This window comes from Orcinus orca, chromosome 3 (genome assembly GCF_937001465.1).
Source record: "Orcinus orca chromosome 3, mOrcOrc1.1, whole genome shotgun sequence".
Taxonomy (NCBI): Eukaryota; Metazoa; Chordata; class Mammalia; order Artiodactyla; family Delphinidae; genus Orcinus; species Orcinus orca.
Genome location: NC_064561.1, coordinates 142426397 through 142446459, shown reverse-complemented (window position 1 = coordinate 142446459; position 20063 = coordinate 142426397). Strand labels below are relative to the sequence as shown.

Here is a 20063-nt window from a genome sequence, read left to right as displayed (position 1 = left end):
CAGCTAATTTCTAGACCTTGTTGTTGAACATATGTATCATGCACTCTTCTGTATATATGATATATCATATGGTAAAAAGAACTTTAAAAACAAATCTTAAAGTAACATATTCTTTCAAAATTTAGTAATGAGACCAAGAGGGACTGAAAAAATCTTGTGTACCATACAGAAATTTGCTGGTTATCTTGTGGCAAAATATCTTAAAAATTTGTCAAACTTAAGTACGAATTATCTACTTTTCTTCTATAAAAAGACAACTGTTCCAAATTCGTTGACCTCTTCTATGATGACTGTGGCTATCAACAGTATGCTACATAAGTACACAGCAGGTATCAAAAGCCAAAATAGCCGCCCACATATCTAATCTATCTCCCTTCAAGGTAAAGATATTTTAACAATGACTGAGAAAGCAGTTGCTCTTAAAAGAACTCACAATATACAGAGAATATTCTGATAATGGATGTTTAAAAATGTTTCCATTGTTACATGATTTTATTGTTGAAAATAATGTCTGTCACCAATAAAAACTCAAAACTGCAGTTTTATAGACATGGAATAATTGGTCGAGAAAAACAAGGACATTCCTGAAGTATTGTATTTAGCTCCCCTCCAATGGAGCTTTCAGACCAGCTAGGCAGCTCCTGCATTCTGGCCAGAAGCCACTGGGTTGTAACAGTTTTGATTTTAATCCCAGTTAACCTGGGAAGGATGATTCTATTAATTTCTCCCCTTCCCCGAGCAAAGAGATCAGCTGCTTTCTGAAGGCTCTCTCTAAATCAATGCTTTTTTTTTTTTTTTGAAGCAGAGGAGAGGTCGGGTGATAGACTGGAGAGAGAACCAAGAAAGGTGAACAAAGCTACTGGCTGTTTCCAAATTAACAGTTTTAAGCCACTAAAAACAGGAGTATTTTGGACTTTAAAAATAACATGGGATAGCAGAATACACAAACTAGCACAGCAATCACTAAATGTAAGAACTGAGTCATATCAGGGAGGATAAATTTAACCAGGCAAATTTCAACAAAAACTTCCACATAATTGTAGGATGAGCAGAAATGAATTTCAAATCAGCTTGAATTACTATTGTGGCAAGGTGTTATAAGAGTCTCAAAAATAATAAAGCATATTCTATTGTTACTGTTAATATTATAAAGTGAAAGCAAAAGTTTTAATGTACTGTTAATAGATAAAATTTTAAAGTTAATTTTATCAAGATCATTACATCTTATAATTTAAAATTTTCTATTTTTATGTTTTATAATATACATAATTTATAAGTACAGAAGTACATGTATATAATTTGCAAACGAACACACATACACACACATAAATATATACAGTCCCAAAGTTTTAGGTTGTTATTATTTTTTTAACTGATGAGGATGATATGAAAAAAGTCAATGTTAATAAACACCGGGTTGAAGGTTATGGGTTCTTTATTTTAGAATTCTAAGCTGTTACTAAGCCATGAGTAGACATCTTCATTAATGACATACGGACAAAGAACTTGACCTGAATATTAATTCTCAGGCCTAATTAAACTATATGTTTAATTAAATGCAGATTCTGCTAAGAATGAATTTAAAAATTCTTTCAATGCAATTCATGCTTTCAAATTTTGGTTTTTAAAAACATATAAATTGTTTTAATTCTACTGTCCTGAAAACAATCAATCTCTTCTTTCATGGTTACAAAATGATCAGTAACAGAAATACAAGGGTTTTTTTGTTTGTTTTGTTTTTAGTATCAGCACTGGAATGAGGCTAAAAGAATTATATAAACATCAGGAACTTTCAACAAAGATGCTAGAAGCACCTGTAAGTAAATACAAACATAACAGTTCTTTAGTTTTTCACTAGGTTGATATAAAACAATAACAACACCAGCATCACCACATCCTATCTTCTATCTAGAAAAAGCAGTTCCAATGGAACGTACTGACTGACATTCCACAAAGGAAGATTAACAATACTTACTTATAAATTAGAATTAAGATATACTTAATTATATACTTAGTTATAAATAATTATATTAACTATAAACAAATAAATTACAGAGACACTGTAGGCTTCAACCTGTAATGTCATGCCAATTATTATTCTCCTTGTTACACAAATCTACCAAAAGAATTTCTGGAAAAGAAATGAAATTTCTAGTTTCAAAACCTAGTTATTCCCCATTAAAAAGAAAAGAAAAAAAAAAAAAAGCAGGGAAGAAAATTGCCAGGCCAGCATTTTAACTAAAATTTCCTCAAACACTTGAAACGTGGGCTTCCCTGGTGGCGCAGTGGTTGAGAGTCCACCTGCCGATGCAGGGGACACGGGTTCGTGCCCCGGTCCAGGAAGATCCCACATGCCGTGGAGCGGCTGGGCCCGTGAGCCATGGCCGCTGAGCCTGCGCGTCCAGAGCCTGTGCTCCGCAACAGGAGAGGCCACAACAGTGAGAGGCCCGTGTACCACACACACAAAAAAAAAGCCAAAAAACTTGAAACATAATGAAAGAAGGTAAATATTTCATTAAGTATATATATTAAGATAAATCTTATTTTTAATATATACATATGATTCTTCGGATGAACACTAAAATTGCTTTCTTCATTATCTTCATTCTGTTATCTAAAAATTGAAAAAACAAAAATTCATCTACTCTTTAAACAGACTACAAGAAAAGGAGCCTCTTTCTTATTCTTCTTCCATAACTTAAGAAAGGGATACTACTTATCACGCCTTAGAGGTCTTTATCATGGCTCCCAAGAAAGGTAAATGGGCTAAGAGAACTTCTGCTTTGCCACTGGAAAGACAGCAACAAATCGTCTACACAAACTGGCCTTTCAGGTGACCATGGCTGTATTTTCAACCCAGACGGCAAACACTGTAGTAGTCTGACCACAATCCATTGTTGGTTGTATGACATGTTACTCCGCAAACCAATCCCAAAATAACAGAATAGACTGATAAAGGCAAGTGTCCAACGTGAAACCTGCTGCCAACTGGCTCTTACCAACTTTTACATATAGTAAAGTTTTATAAACAAAATATAAGATGCTTTAGTAAAAAAGAAAATAAACAGTGCTAGAAAGGGGATTTTGAAACAGGAACTTTCACATATTGCTGGTAGGAGTATAATGTGGTACAACCTTTCCAGAAAACAATTTGGCTATATATATCAAGAACCTTAATTGTGCTTTACATCCTTTTATTCTAATAATTATACTTTTGACAGTCTATCAGAAGGAATCAAAATATGGTTTAAATACGATATGTAGAAAGCTGCTAATCAAAGCACCATTTAAAATAATTAAAATTGTAAACAGCTTAATAAAACATTAAGTGGTTAAACATTGTTAAATTATGATATATTTAAATAATACATATTTATTTAAAATGATATTCAGAAAGAATATGGAAAATTGCTTACAGCTTTATGGGACATTTCAGTGATTCTTAAGAATAATTTTTATTGTAAAACTTTTTACTATTCCTTGAAACCTTGTACTTACCCCTTATTTATCACTCCTAGCTTCAGTCACTATCTCTAAAGTTTATGGCAGTTAAAATCCTTGGATGACCTTGCCAAAGAACTCTAGGCTTGCTGCAAGGGCATGAGGTTCAGGGGGAGGCTGGAGGTTGTTTTGTTGTCCAAAAGGCTACTTTGATTAGAACAACTTCATTAAAAGCAACTGTGAGGGTGGAGTGAAATTAAGGTGAGTGGGCCTCACTTTTTTAACTTCTCTAAAAGCAAGGCAAGAGGTATCCTAGGGGTCGCAGCAGTAGAAGTACCAGTCCCTATGGCTGCTTACACCTGAGTCCAGAGTCTCTCCTTGCAGACTAGAGGTTGGTAGCCAAGGATAGATAGGACAAATCTGGTCCATGGCCTGTTTTCATAAATAAAGTTTTATTGGAACACAGCAAGCCCTGTGCGATTACGTGTTATCTAAGGCTGCTTTCACTCCACAATGGCAAAATTGAGTCCATATGCCCACAAAGCCTAAAATATTTACTATCTGGCTCTTTACAGAAAAAAAAAGTTTGCTGACTCCTGCCCTAGACCACTGAATGTTCTTACACAGAGCAATGCCTGCACCGAAACCCCCAAAGCACCTAGCCATCAGTACCACAGACAACCTCATTCTACTCCTGGCTGGGCTTAGCCATACTCTACAGCATAGTTACTCGCTGGGATATGATCCCATGGGTTCTTTGTAATGCTGGATCAGGATGGGTTAAATCAGTATTTTTTTCCTAATGAAAATTGAGTACTGAGTTAAAAAGAAAAAAAAATATATGTGTGTGCGTTTGTATATATACATAACAAGCCAAATATTTATAACCCCTCATCATAGCGATTCCCGTCCTTTTTTTTTTGCTGAGGGTCTATCTCCTTTCCCAAAGTGTCTGGCACCAAAAAAGAACTCAGTGAATGTTTACTGACAAAAGGAAGGAATACAAGAACAAAAGGAAGGGAGGAAGGAAGTAGAGAGGGAAGGACAGAAGCAGAGAACAAGAGAAACAGGTAGGCAGGCAGGCTGGCAACTTGGGAATAGCTTACAGAAGTAACAACAGCACTCAACAGAAATTTAAACTGAAAAAGTAGCACATTAAATTGTATATAGTATATGAGCTCATAAAATATCATAGAAAAGGATAGAAAAAAATACACTAAAATGTTTTAACAACACTTGCCTCTATGTGATGGGAATATATTTCTTTATGCTTTTTTTCCCAGAATATTCTCTATACAAGAACAAAACAAAATAACGAAACATCCCCTAAGTAGAGAAAAAAGATAATTTGTATCATCCTATAGAAGCACAGGTGATTTAAACATTGTTTCTAATAAAATGGGTTTTTCATTTTGTATATACTATTTTTATCCTAAATTATAGGAATGCTTTATTTTCTGAATAACTTTTTTCTCATTATAAAAGTAGTACATTGTTTTTGTATGAGGATAATATAGAAGTTATAGAAGAAAATAAAAACCACCCATTAGAAATAATCAGTTAACACTCTAGTATATTTTCAAATGAGTGTAGACCCACATACGTGCACACAGGTGCACACACACACAAAATTAGTTTTACTTGTTTTTGAACTTTACATAAAGTGGAATCACACAATATGTATTTTTCTGTCTAGCTTCTTTTGCCAACATTATCTTTCTGAGATTCATCCATATTCTTGCGTGCAGCTGTAGACTGTTATAGCTGTGTAATATTCCATTACATGAAAATACAATTTATTTAACCATTCCTGGTTGGTGGGTATCTGGGTTGTTTCCAGTTTGGCACTCCTATGAATAACTCATAATCTATATTTTTGTACATGGCTTTTGGTGAAATGTGCACACATTTCTATTGATTATAAACAGTGTATACTCAACGTTAACAGATAATTACAAACCCTTTTCCAAAGTGATTATGCTAATTTACACTTACGCTAGTACTGCATGATCATTCCCATTGTTCTACATCCTTGCCTTGATTTGTTTTCATCATTGATTAATTTCTTACCTTAGGTTACTGTTTTTTGTTTTTTAGTTTTTAATTTCAGATTTTCCATTATTTTTTTATTCAATAAATATTTTCCATGAATTTGGTTCTTTTTTACATTTCTAGTCAGTGCCAAAATTCTCAACCTTATTTCAATTTCCCTGAACATATTAAACATAGTCTTTAAAAAGTCTGTTTCTGATAACTCCATTGTCTGGATCATCTGTCTATTGTGTATCAAGTCTCTTAATTTCTAATCATGTTGTCTCATCTTCTCTTATGCCTAGCTATTTTTGATTAAGTACCTGGCATAATACTTAATAAAATTCTAGTATACAGAAAACAGTATAAGTTGAAGCCTAGAATAATATTATTTTCTTTAGAAAGGGTTTACATTTGCTTTTGGGAGCCAATTTGAGACACTTAGCAGTCCTAGATTACCATAATCCAGTTTTAAGGATTGAGATGAGTTAAAGTTGAGCTACAGTCCCTGAAAGAAGGCCATTCTATTTCCAGTTCATTCATATTTCTAGGCTTATAGACCTTAGGGCTTCCAACCTAAAGCTTGCATGGGGCCTACCTACTATTAGTGAACCCTGGATTCCAGTTTTTCTCCCTCTAGCCTTGTAAAGCTATTGAAAGCTCTGTCAATTTAATAGTCATTCAGCTAATAAACTGGAATTGGCAGATACCCTTGAGGAAATGCTGGACTCCCCTCTCTTGTTTCCTCCTTCTTCTTGATCTAGACCCCATTATTCTTCATTGTTTTATCAGTTCTCCCATGTCTTTAGGCAGATTAAAAAAATTTTTTTTGGTCAGTTTTTCCAGTTATTCTCAGCAAGATGGTTGGTCCAAATTCCTTAATCTGCCCTTGTTGTAAGCAGAAATCCCCCATGCCCTCTTTAACTAAAAAAAAAAATTATTAAGATATTAATTCACATACCATAAAATCTACCCACTTAAAATGTACGATTCAATAGTTTTTAGAACATTTATGAAGTTGTGCCTCCATCACCATAATCAATTTTTGTTTTTTTCTTTTTTTTTGGCTCTGCCATGAGGCATACAGGATCTTAGTTCTCTGACCAGGGATCGAACCCATGCCCCGTGCAGTGGAAGCAGGGAGTCTTAACCATTGGACCGCCAGGGAAGTCCCACCATAATCAACTTTAGAACACTTTCATCACCCCCAAAAGAAATCCTGGACTCCATTAACCCCTCTTTTCAGCCCCTGGCAGCCATTAATCTGCTTTCGGTCTCTATGACTTTACCTAATTTAAATAGTTTGTATAAACTGAATCATACAATATGTGTCTTTTGTTGTGTGGCCTCTTTCACATAGCATGGTTTCAAGGTTCATACATGTTGTAGCATATATTGATATTTTAATTCTTTTTTACAGTCAAATAATATTCTGTTGTATGGATATATCACATTTGGTTTATACATATATCAACTGAAGGACATTTGGATTGTTTCCACTTTTGGCTATTATAAATGTTATGGACATTTCTTTATATTTGTGTGGACATATGTTTTCAATTCTCTTGGGTATATACCTAGGGGTGGAATTGTTAGGTCAAATGATAATTCTATATTTACATTTTTAAGAATTATCAAACTGTTTTTCAAAAGTGGCTATACCAAAAAAAAAAAAAAAGTGGCTATACCAGTTGCAAAAGGAGTCACGGGTATGAAATGAATAGTATGGGGAATACAGTCAGTGTAATATCTTTGTATGGTGACAGATCGTAACTAAACTTATCGTGCTGGTCATTTTAAAATGTACAGAAATATCAAATCACTATGTTGTGTAATGGGAACTAACATAGTGTTGTATGTCAATTATACTTCAAAACCAAACAAATTCATAGAAAAAGAGACTGGATTTGTGGTTACCAGAGGCAGGGTGAGAGTGGGGAATGCATGAAGGCAGTGAAAAGCTACAAACTTTCAGTTACAAGATAAATAACTACTAGTGATGTAATGTACAACATGATAAATATAGTTAACATTTCTGTGTTACAGATGAAAGTTGTTAAGAGAGTAATTCCTAAGAGTTCTCATCATAAGGAAAAAAAATTTTTCTGTTTTTTAAAGTTTGTATCTATATGAGATGGTGGATGTACACTAAACTTATTGTGATAATCATTTCATAATGTATGTAACTCAAATCATTATGGTGTATACCTTAAACTTATACAATGCTGGATGTCAATTATATCTCAAAAAACTGGAAGGAAAAGAGAGTGGCCATACCATGTTTCAATCCCACTAGCAACGTTTAAGGACCATGCCCTCTTTTTAAGCAATTATTTTTAACACTCAAATTTACTAGCCTTAATAAAATAGACCAATTATTCCTCAATAAAGCTGAAGTAAATAAAATAGAAAATATTCATAAAAATAGGGACTTCGCTGGTGGCTCAGCGCTTAAGAATCTGCCTGCCAATGCAGGGGACACAGGTTCGAGCCCTGGTCCGGTAAGATCCCACATGCCATAAAGCATAAAGCCATAAGCCCGTGCACCACAACTACTGAGCCTGCGCTCTAGAGCCCGTGAGCCACAACTACTGAGCCTGTGTGCCGCAACTACTAAAGCCTGCGCGCCTATAGCCCATGCTCTGCAATAAGAGAAGCCACCACAATGAGAAGCCTGCACCCCCGCTCCCCAAAACTAGAGAAAGCCCGTGTGCTGCAACGAAGACCCAATGCAGCCAAAAATAAATAAATAAATAAATAAATTTATAAGAAAAATAAAAAATAAAAATAATTCTCTAACTATAATAAAGGAGAAACAAAATAAAAGTAATATAATAAATTAACATAAATTTTAATATGTAAGTTGTAGGGCATAACAACAAAGAATGAACACCAATGCCTACATCAATTTATAATGAATAAGACAGGATTTAAGAGAAGATTCAGCTATTCTACAGAAGAGGTATAAGAAAATAAAAAATCAGAGGTATTGGTAGATATAAAAACTCGTGTTAGAATAAACAAGTCATATATGAATTTGAGGAAATGCAAATTTCAATTTGATGAAATTCAAATTCAAATATGAGATATGAATTGTTGGAATTCAAATTCAAATTTGAGAGAAATAACCTTAATTGAAGTAGTGAGAACATGCCAAGATAAATTATAAACTAACTGAAATAGAAAAAATGAGGAAGTGTGATGCTGTTGCAATGAATCAGGCTTTTAAAATTAAGTATAACACCAAAGTAATTTTCTATGTTACTGTATAGAAAACATATTTCCTCACTTAAAATGTTGAGGCATTCACTTCTCTCTTAATATTTAAAAGATCTTGGAAACCATACCTTGTGACAAAGGAATACAGAACAGATTGCAAGAAGAAATCTTAAAAAAAGAAGCCAGAGAAACAAATGTAATAGCCTTTTGGAGACAATTTCAGACTAAGACTAAAAAATAATAGGCAAGCCAAAGATACATAATCTCAGTATGTTATTTTTACATCAGTTCCTTATCTTTGGGTTACAGTCATCCATTAGGCTTTTAACAAGATCCATAAATTTCATGTGCTTCCATAATTTTAAAACACTTGATTTTAAGTCTTTGTTAAAAGGAGTTTCAGTTTTCTTATTGTACATTTGCAATTGGTTTCATTGCTTTTGCAGTAATAGTATAATTACTTGTGAAAGGAAAATCCAAATGGAGTTGGTATTGCTGAGAGCTCTCTAAAATGGAGCTGGGAAGCCATTAAGGAATTGTGACTTACGCATGTCTCAGCCTGGATGGAGTGTGATCTTTTGACCTTACAAGCAAGTCATCCAGAACATATGCCAGAAACTCAAGATACTTATTGGATCCTTACCCTAAAATAACTAGTGACAGTCTATCTACCTGTAGGACCCCTATCCTAAAACAACTTGTGATTCCTTAAGGATAAATCACAATCCTTCCCAGGCAATTTTTAACAACCTCGTGGCTTTTTGTCTTTATAAGCCCCTGACTCTTTCTCTTCCTCAGAACACTCTTTCAGGATTACCCAAATCTGTGTCTCCCGAATTGTAATTTTAAGACCCCCCCCCCAATAAACTCTTTTCTTATTTGCAGCCCCCTGCATTATTTTTTTTTGGTTTACACACTAAAAGCCTTTTCAACTATATACTTGGAGATGTTATAATACTGAGTAGACAGAGAAAGATGCTAGCTCAACTCTTCATACCCTTTCCTCCCAACAAAACACACTTGATTGGTGCTAATGAGCACCGGTCAAACTCATTAGGCTCCCTCTTTCTTCAGGCTTGTCCAAATAATGTCAATGAGGGAGGAAGAAAGGGAAGAAAATAAAGCATTAGTTTAGAGGCAACGAAGGAAACAGCAAAATCAGACAGACCAGAGAGAATAAGGAAAGAAATGGAAGCAACTCAGGCAAGCAGATATGGATACAAAAGGATAGTTAAGCAAAGACATCTGGAAAGAGAGACAGAAGTAAAAGAACCTATGAACTTGAGAGAATAAAAAGGTTCTGATGGGACTAGAAATAAGATCCCATTCTAACGAAGTCCATAGTTAGATTTATTTATTTATTTATTTAAATCAATTAATTTATTCTTGGCTGCATAGGGTCTTCGTTGCTGTGCGCAGGCTTTCTCTAGTTGTGGCGAGAGGGGGCTACTCTTCGTTGCGGTGCGCTGGCTTCTCACTGCAGTGGCCTCTCTCGCTGCAGAGCATCGGCTCTAGGCACATGGGCTTCAGTAGTTGTGGCACACGGGCTCAGTTGCTCCACGGCATGTGGGATCTTCCCGGACCAGGGCTTGAACCCGTGTCCCCTGCATTGGCAGGAGGATTCTTAACCAGTGCACCACCAGGGAAGTCCCTTTAGTTAGATATAAAGCATCTCTGAATCCATGGCCAGGGTTGCTCTCTTCAAGCATTTAGCAAAAAGAGTTCCACTGGAGAAAAATAATGGTGGAGAGTGGGGAGAAGAGAGGTTAGAGAAGTGGACTAAAAAGGGAGAGAAAAGAGGAGAGGGAAGAGAGTAGGGAGAAAAGGCGGAAGGAGAGGGAAGGGTACAGAAGTTGTAATACAATCAGCAAGTTGGTATCATCTCCATGGCACTGATAAATGGTTAAGGGCCCTGGTCCTGTCTATTTAACATAGATGGCAAGTTCCTCAAAATGCAATTTATGCAGCTCTGGAAACCAGTCCTCCTGGGAAAACTACTTTTCTAGATCTGTATAAATCCCCAACTATGAAACTACCAAGCCTCAATAATCAGTGTTATTGGTCCAGGGCACATTAATAGATAAACTCTTCACTTTGTTATGCGCCCCCCGACCCAGGACCACAAATACCAAAAAGAATCAATTCAGCCTGCTATTCAGCGATAGTATTATTGACAGATGAAAGTGAGAGGCCAGTTTACAGATGTGTAGACAAGTAGACACTCCAAAAAAAAAAAAAAAAAAGGGGCCATAAGCATGCTTAGTATGTTTGAAGGGCACCCGGAACTGCCTATTTTCAATGTCTACCTCTACCCCACTGGCTTACCAGAGTACTTGAAATGTTATCAATTAGAAAAATCTAACTTTTAGGTTAGGCTTTTATTTATTTATTTTTGTCTGTGTTGGGTCTTCATTGCTGCGCATAGGCTTTCTCTAGTTGCAATGAGAGGGGGCTACTCTTCATTGTGGCGCACGGGCTTCTCATTGCGGTGGCTTCTCTTGTTGCAGAGAACAGGCTCTAGGCACGTGGGCTTCAGTACTTGTGGTGTGTGGGCTCAGTAGTTGTGGTGCACGGGCTTAGCTGCTCCGCGGCATGTGGGATCTTCCCAGACCAGGGCTCGAACCCGTGTCCTCTTCATTGGCAGGCGGATTCTTAACCACTGTGCCACCAGGGAAGCCCTAGGTTAGGCTTTTATATTCTAGGATTCTCCTTATTAAAATGCAAACAGCCATGGAAAAGTAATAGAGTAGGTCTTTGACACATCAGATTGTTTGCCATCGTAACACCTAAACAGACAAGAAAGCCCTGCACGAATAGGACAGATAAGCACTAGTGAATAAGGGGAGGAAGAAAAAGTATAACTTACAAAGCACTGTCTAGAGGAAATTTTTGAGTGAATTCCCTGAGAAAAATTGGGCACGTAGAGAGGAGCAAGAAAGCCCTAGGTCCTGGGAAAAAAGGAAGAGGAAACAGAGTTTGAGAAAATGGAAAAAGGGAAGTGCAAAGCCAAATTAACCACTTCACAATTTGGTTTCAGGCTGGCTGGAGTGGTCAACTCCCAAAGGTCATAATCCCAGAGTAGCAGCAAAGCATGAAGCAATCCTGAATACCAGGTCTAATATTTGGTTACCAGGAAGTCTGGGAAAAGCAGGAAAACAATCTCTAAGACCAGTGATTGCCAATGGAATATTATCAAATACAGTATAGCAGATTTCTAAACCTTCCTGTCCTGCCACCCACATTCCTCACTCCACCCCAAACCAGGTAAAAAAAACTAATAGGGGAGGGGAGGGGAGGAGAGGGGAGGTGAGTGGAGGCATGCAGAGGGAAAAGTGGATTTGTATAGTTTGCAAAAGGTCCCTAAATAATCCAAATAATTATGACATGTATCATTCCTCTACAGTGACAAGCTCCTTCTTCCACCTAAGTCTAATTAGACCCCAGGTCCAACAAAATGATAAGCAGGTCCAGCACGTTATCTTTTAGTCCAAAGCAGTTCTTAAAATTCTTATATTTGAACCAAAACATGATTTTGACTGCCACCTAGTGGAAGAGATAAAGTCAACCACAAACTAAACTGAGGATAAGCAATCTAAAATTATCAAATGTTGTTCTTTATATTCTAACAGCCTAAGACAGTTTCCAAAAATGTGTTATATGTAAGATGATTTTAGGTAGCACAAGGATAAACGCTATTTTAACTACTTGGTATTTACTGCAATGCATATTAGAAAAAAGTATAAACAATACTTCATTTCACAAATACATGAAGATGAGGCTAAATTAACCCTAATTTTTCAATGTTAATAAATTTAAAAAAATATTAAATTATAATATTACACAGGTGGTACTGGGATATCACCAAAGTCATAAGGTGACTCTAAAATGACTGAAGTTTTGGAAATAGTTGTCTAAGTTGGTTCTTCTAATTGAAGACACTTCCCTCACTGTGTCTGAGATTTATGTATATAAAGTGAAATAACAATGTTTTAAGGTACTCCTGTTTTTTTCCTCATCAAATAAGTTTCTGAAATTATTTCACAAGTAAATTAGCATTCAATACTGCTAAACCCCTATAAATATTTGCCTTCCTTAAAACATGCTTACCTAGATAGTTATCCTGATTGAAAATAGTTGATTCCCTCTTATTTTGACAAGTTTCATTATAGAAAATATATTTCCATTTAACCTACACGGTTAAACAAATTCTCAGAGAACTGTTTGAACTCCTGCCAACCTACTGCAGTGGAATACACTTTAATGACCTATGTTCTATTGTCACAGTGGTCAATTATTTATCATAGAATTTAGAGGTTTCAAGAAAATCCTGAGCATTTAATCAGCATTCATTAGTCCTTGTATTCACTGATATTGGAACATATAAGTGAAAATTACAAGATTCATTTCATTATCTTCTCTGATGGCCACCTTAAATGACAAAGATAAATTTCTCATGTGATAAATTTCACACTGCTCTAGCTGCAAAAAAGACTAAAAAATTAAGTATCTGGAAAATGGAAATGGGATTATCAAGACTAGCTTAAACCAATCCTCCTTCATCTCCTGGACTGGAAACTACTTTGACCCTTAACACGGTTAGGCTTCCGCTGGCAAAGAGGTGGGGTTGATGAATAGTTGGGCATTTCCCAAATAGTAATCTGCCACACGTCCCACCTCAAGCACTCAGTTTCCTTCTGAGGAGGCAACCACTCTTACAGTTTCCCATTTATTCCCCCAGAGTCATTTATACATATTTGCATAATATATAACTTGTTAATGTTGTTTTTACCCAAATGGTAGTATACTATATACACTGCTCTGCACTTCACTTTTTTCATTTAACAAAATAAGTTGAAGACTTGTTCCATTTTGATATGTAATAAAGCCACTTCCTTCTTTTCAATGGGTGAAAAATATTCCATTGTATCAATGTGCCATAATTTATTTATCCAGTCCTATAAGAAAAGACATTTTAGTTGTTTTCAAACTTTTGCTATTATAAAAAATAGTGCATTAAACAACCTTGTGCATATATTATTTGACATTGCAAATTAATGCTTAGAAATGAAATTGTTGGGCCATGTAAACTTTGGAATTGGTTGCTGGCATGTTTTTTGGTGAGGGGCAGATCACATTAATTTTACAGATTAAAATTTAAAGAGCATGACATTTTATTTTAGAGTCTTCCCTACTGAGACCAGTATATGCCTTTTTGTTACATGTCTTATCTTATTAATTCTAATATGCACATTTAATCATTTCTAAAATATGGATGCATCTCATAATTCAGGACATCTTTTAATCACTGTCAGCCAGGTGGCAGTCATGAAAGTAATTATTTCTGGTGGCACGAAGGTAACTGTCACCTGTGATCGTTTCAGTCATCAAACCATTTAGGGACCATTTAAGGAAGAAATGTGAGCCACAGTGTTTAGAAAGCTTTCTGTGACACCTTCTGGTAAGATCAGGAAAGTGCAAGCATCAAAACTAAAAAGTGTCAGTGACTAGGAAGAAAATTCTTTCAAGAAATGTTACACTATCAATGTTCTCAGTGATACTAAGGACAATTTTGTGTGGGCAGGAAAAAAAACACTGATTTTGATGAATGCAAGTCAAAAAGTGATTCAGAAGAATTAGACTCTATATGCGAAGAATCAGATTTGTAATATCTTAACCGATATATTTTGTTTATATTTTTATTTTTATAATTACAAGAGTTCTTCTAGTGAACATCAAAATAAAATTCGAAGTCCAAAGAAATTGTTCCATCAGAGGTATGGGTAGCAGTTTATGTATTATATTAAAAACAAAAACAACAGGGACTTCCCTGGCGGCGCAGTGGATAAGACTCTGCACTCCCAATGCAGGGGGCCCGGGTTCGATCCCTGGTCAGGGAACTAGATCCCACATGCATGCCGCAACTAAGAGTTTGCATGCCACAACTAAGGAGCCCAGCTGCCACAACAAAGACATGGCGAAACCAAATAAATAATAAATAAATAAATAGTTAAAAAAAAAGCAGCACAACTTATAATCAGCATCTCAGATTTGAAGAAATATTCTACATGTTATTTTAGGTCTCTCAGTAGTATTTTAAAGTTTCTCTCATATAGATTTTGCACATCCTTAAGGCTATTCCTATGTATTTTATCTTTTTCTTCATTATATTTTCTCATCAGAATGCTATTTATTTTTGCCTGTTTTGTAAACAACCACGTTACTGAATTGTCTTATTATTTATAATAATTTTTCAGTGGATTCTTTTGGGTTTTCCAGGTACGCAATGAAACAAATTTTAAACCCTACTTATCTTAAACTATCTGCTGGAATTTAAGCTCAATGAAGGTAAGGATTACGTATTACTTTTACTGTTCTATCCCCAGCACCTCGCATATTACCTTGCACAAATCAGATAATCAATATATATTTGTTAAATGAGTTATATGCATCTTACTTCATAAAACTTCCCAACCACCCCTGACAGACAAGTGGAGTTTAGTATAAAAAGTCAGATATAAGTGAGAAAAGAGTATTTATATTTATTCTCTACCACATACAAACATACAGATCCTGTAAGAAACTGGATATTTTATAATCAAAGTTATATATATTTGGTTATAATTAGTTGTATATTAATAATTAAAAACCTTAATTATAAAATAAATATTTTATTTTAAACACTTACCTTTTGGATCTTATATCTGATGAATCAAACTGGATATTCATAGGTCCAGGATTTATTTCATTATCTACCTCAGGGATGAGAAGATGGCTAGAATCACTATCCATATTTGCCATTTTTTCTCAGACTCTAAGCACTGAAGAAATCAGTCCTATAATAAATCAGAAAAGAGAAACAATTTAAAGTTTAATTTAAAAAATATTTTATTAATAGGTAATATATTTGCATGCATAAGAAATTGAAAAAACACAGGAATTTGCTGAAGATATCTTAATGAGCTACATGCCTAAAATATTTATATTATCAGAAACCTGTTAAGTTGAAATGGAGTTACTGCTTATTTTTCAGCTTAGTAAAAAAGAAGCAGGGCAATCCATTTCCAGTAATAAAATAAATTAGGCTACTTGGACTCATTTTCCTGCAGAAAACAACTAAAAATACTGGATAAAATATTATTATTATTTTTTTAAATCAGAGATCTCATACGTTCATTTTATTTATTTTTTTGTCTGTGAAATATATTAAAACTTTGCTGATGACAGCTGGAAATCAAAACATTAAAACTTTCAACATAATAAAATAGCTGTGTTTGTGAAGATCTTTTAAAAGTTTCCTAAACCAATAAGAGAGAAAAATTAAAAAGTAGTGAATATAATACAAATTAAACATCAATTGAAAATAGGAGTCAGTGTGTTAAAAAAAAAATTAAGAGGTTGGTCAGGTATAAAGGAAGTCATCTTAAATTTCTAATACTGTTACAGTATGTACAGCACAGCTGAGGTAGGGTGATGGACAATATGACCTCTTGAAGCCCTTTACAATCTTTGTTGTTGTTGTTGTTTTTAATTTAATTTAATTTATTTTTTTATACAGCAGGTTGGATACAATATTTTTTAAAAATTTTTGAAAAGCACCTTTTAGTAAGGAAAAGCAGGCCATTTGCAGGTGAATTTAAGGAACCTAGAAAGTAAGTAGCTCAATGAAGTTGCTTCTGCTCTGAGGGTATTTGCTGTGCCAGGAGAAACTGGGCTGAGGTTTTCAAGACCTTGTGAAGTATTAAGAAAATAGAAGACAAAACCCAAGATTCACCCAAAGTAAGGAACGACTGTAGTAAGAAATCATCTCCTCTCCGTACTTCCCATACAGCTGGGACTACAAAGAACTTTACCATCAGATTAGGAGTTAACAAGAAGTAAAAGTGCCTCACTCCCTCACAAAGGAATAACAAACAAGTTTTCTTGACAATGACTACAGCCTGTATATGTGTGTGTGTGTGTGTGTGTGTGTGTGTGTGTGTGTGTGTGTGTGCGTGCGCGTGCTTGAGGGAAATATTATATACCACAAACTGCACCGCATATGGATTTGCAAGGTGATCAAAGAACACTTAAACCTGTGAATATAATTTCAGGTTACTTGCTTGGTAGAGCTTATAGGCAATTGGCCGAAGCAAATGTAAATCTTTTCTATGAGGATACAGAAAAGATTGATCCTAGGCCTCAAAAGACTTGCTAACAATCTTTCAAGAACAATGAACAGTACATAGTCAAAAATAACCTAGCATATAAAGAAACAAAGTACTATTAGTGAGAACCAGAAGAAATAGCAGAAACAGATCCACAAAGACTTCAACTATAGGGATATCAGAATAAGATTATAAAATAATTATGCTTCCTATGTTTAAACAAATAAAGGAAAAAGTGGACATTTTCAAAAAGTAACAGCATATTTGAAAAGGACCAGAATGAATGTTTAGGCCTAAATAAATAAAAAAAAAGAAAAAATATAGTAACACAAAATGTAATAGCCAAAATTTAAAACTCAATGGATGCATTTTAAAGTTGAAGAGAGGGCGTTGGCAACATGGTAGAATAAAAAGCTACCTTTATCTTTCCCCTTCAACCAGTAAACCAGTAAAACATCCACAACACAACAAAGGTGCCTCTGCCCAACATACTAGGATGCTGGAGAATCCCACACATCTGTACATCTACAAGTGAGTGGACTGGAACACACAGAGGAGGGGAACTGAGGGAGGGAGAAACCAAGGGAAGAGCAAAGGCAGTGCCTGTAATCCTACCCCTCTGGCTACAGCAGCTGAGACTGCAGCCCCAGAGTACTGGGTAGCAGCAGGGGAGGCAGGGCACATGACTCCTGCCTCAACAGCCCCCATGGCCACAGAGGCAGAGACGTAGAACCTTACAACACTGAAAACAGCAAAGGTGCCCATGCAATCCTGGCTCTTCTTCCCTTTCGTCTCCCTCCCCCCTGCAGTGTCAGAGTCTGTGACTCAGGAGATCCTGGATGCGAAGGAAGAGTCCACCGTCCTGGCTGATGATGCCAGTGACAGTAGCAGAAGCAACGCACCAACAACGCTGGAGGCACAAGAAGCAATAATGAGGACCCAGGGTAATGCCACTAACAAAGGTGATGGACGATGGAGAGTAAGGGCTCAAATATATAACCAGTGTTGGCTCAAGTAAGAAAAACCAAAAGATTGTGCTATAGCACCACCTACTGGAAAGAAAAAGAAAGGCCTCAATTTCTAATCTGTTTAACTCATTATAATCAAGCAAAAATGTAAAAAAAAAAAAAAATGTGCCTGTGGAGAAACAGCTCAAATGTGCCTGCGGAGAAACAGCTCAAGTGTGCCTGCGGAGAAACAGCTCATCAGGCACCATGAACCACAGTAACAGTGCACTACAAAAAGAAGATGACAATTCTCCAGAAACCAAACATAAAGTCATGCAATATTGTGATCTAATTGATAGAGAATTCAAAATAGCTGTTATGAAGACACTCGACAAGCTACAAGTTTTCTTGTAGAAAGGCAGTTTCAATGAGCTCAGGAATAAAATTAATGAACAGAAGTAACAAAGAGATTGAAACTAAAAAAGACCTAAACGGAAATTCTAGAGCTGAAGAATTCAATAAATGAGATGAAGAATGAAGCAGAAAGCAATGGAAATAGAGCAGACCAAATGGAAGAGAGAATTGGCAAGCTTGAAGACAGAAATCTAGAAATGATACAAGAGCAAAGAGAAATAAGATTTTTTTTTTTTTAATGAGCAAATTCTACAAGAGCTATCCGATTCTTTTAGGAAGGGCAACATTAGGGTAGTGAGTATCCCAGAAGAGTGAAGGGAACAGAGTTTACTTAAAGAAATAATAGCTGAGAACTTCCCAAACCTGGGGAAGGAATTGGATATACAAATCTATGAAGCTAAGAGAACACCTAATTACCTCAATGCAAAAAGACCTTCTCCGAGACACATTATATTAAAATCATCAAAAGTCAATACAGGGCTTCCCTGGTGGCGCAGTGGTTGAGAGTCCGCCGGCCGATGCAGGGGACACGGGTTCGTGCCCCGGTCTGGGAAGATCCCACATGCCGTGGAGTGGCTGGGCCCGTGAGCCATGGCCGCTGAGCCTGCGCGTCCGGAGCCTGTGCTCCGCAACGAGAGAGGCCACAACAGTGAGAGGCTCGCGTACCGCAAACAAACAAACAAACAAACAAAACAAAACAAAAGTCAATACAAAGAAAAAATTTTAAGGGCAGCCAGGGGAAAAAGGATGATAACCTACAAAGGAACCCCCATTTTACTGTCAGCAGATTTCTCACCAGAAACTCTACAGGCCAGGAGGGAGTGGGATTATATTCTCAAAATACCGTGAAAGATAAAAACTTTCACCCAAGAATACCCTATCCAGCAAAGTTATCATTCAGATATGAAGGAGAAATAAAGACTTCCCCAGATAAACAAAAGCTGAGGGAGTTCATCAACACTAGACCTGTCTTATAAGAAATGTTGAAAGGAGTTGTTTTACCAGAAACTAAAAGGCAAAAGTACACAGCATTTTGAGTAAGGTGATAAATATATGAAATCAGAAAATTGCAACTCTTTATTAGAGTAGGTTTGTAAACACTTTATTATAGTGGAAAGGTAAAGGGGGGGAATAGAAAAAAATTTCAATTTGGTAACAAACTCACAATATAAAAAGGGATAGTTTGAGACAACAGAAACACAAAAGGGGAAGAGGAAAAGGACAGAATCCATATAGGTAAATGTAGCTAAGATGCTATCAGCAGGGACTTCCCTGGTGGCGCAGTGGTTAAGAATCCACCTGCCAATGCAGGGGACATGGGTTCAATCCCTGGTCTGGGAAGATCCCACTTGCCTCAGAACAACTAAGCCCATGCGCCACAACTACTGAGCCTGAGCTCTAGAGCCTGTGAGCCACAACTACTGAAACCCGTGTGCCTAGAGCCCATGTTCCACAACAAGAGAAGCCACCACAAGGAGAGGCCCGTGCACCACAACGAAGAGTAGCCCCCGCTCACTGCAACTAGAGGAAGCCCGTGCCCAGCAACAAAGACCCAGTGCAGCCAAAAATAAATAAGTAAATAAATAAATAAATGAATTAAAAAAAAAAGATGCTACCAGCAGAAAACGTACTATTTTATGCATGACAATTTTATACAAACCCAATGGAAACCACAGAACATAAATCCAGAGCAAAGACATGACACATAAAAAAAGAGGAAACTGAGAAAAACATCATAGAAAAACACCAAACCAAAATGGTAGATGGAAACACAAGAAAAAAGCAATAATGGAGATGTAGAATAACCAGAAAACAAAAGATAAAATGGCGATACTGTCTTCATCTATCAATAATCACCTAATTGTAA

At 36.1% G+C, this 20063-nt stretch overlaps 1 protein-coding gene across 25 annotated transcripts in view; it reads right to left on the bottom strand.

Annotated features, from left to right (window-relative positions):
- SLC38A9 (solute carrier family 38 member 9) overlaps positions 1-20063 on the bottom strand; it is a 137478-nt gene that overhangs the window by 100970 nt on the left and 16445 nt on the right. For 24 of the 25 annotated variants that reach the window (XR_004486147.2, XR_007476420.1, XR_007476421.1 and 21 more), the window contains one exon: positions 15377-15524. Coding sequence is in view for 6 of the 25 variants with exons in the window: in XM_004275147.4 (XP_004275195.1) it covers positions 15377-15489 (113 nt within the window). In the remaining 19 variants the exon portion in view is untranslated. Of the gene's footprint in view, positions 1-15376; positions 15525-20063 lie in introns of those variants that run through there. The other variant, XM_033437862.2, reaches the window with a different exon arrangement.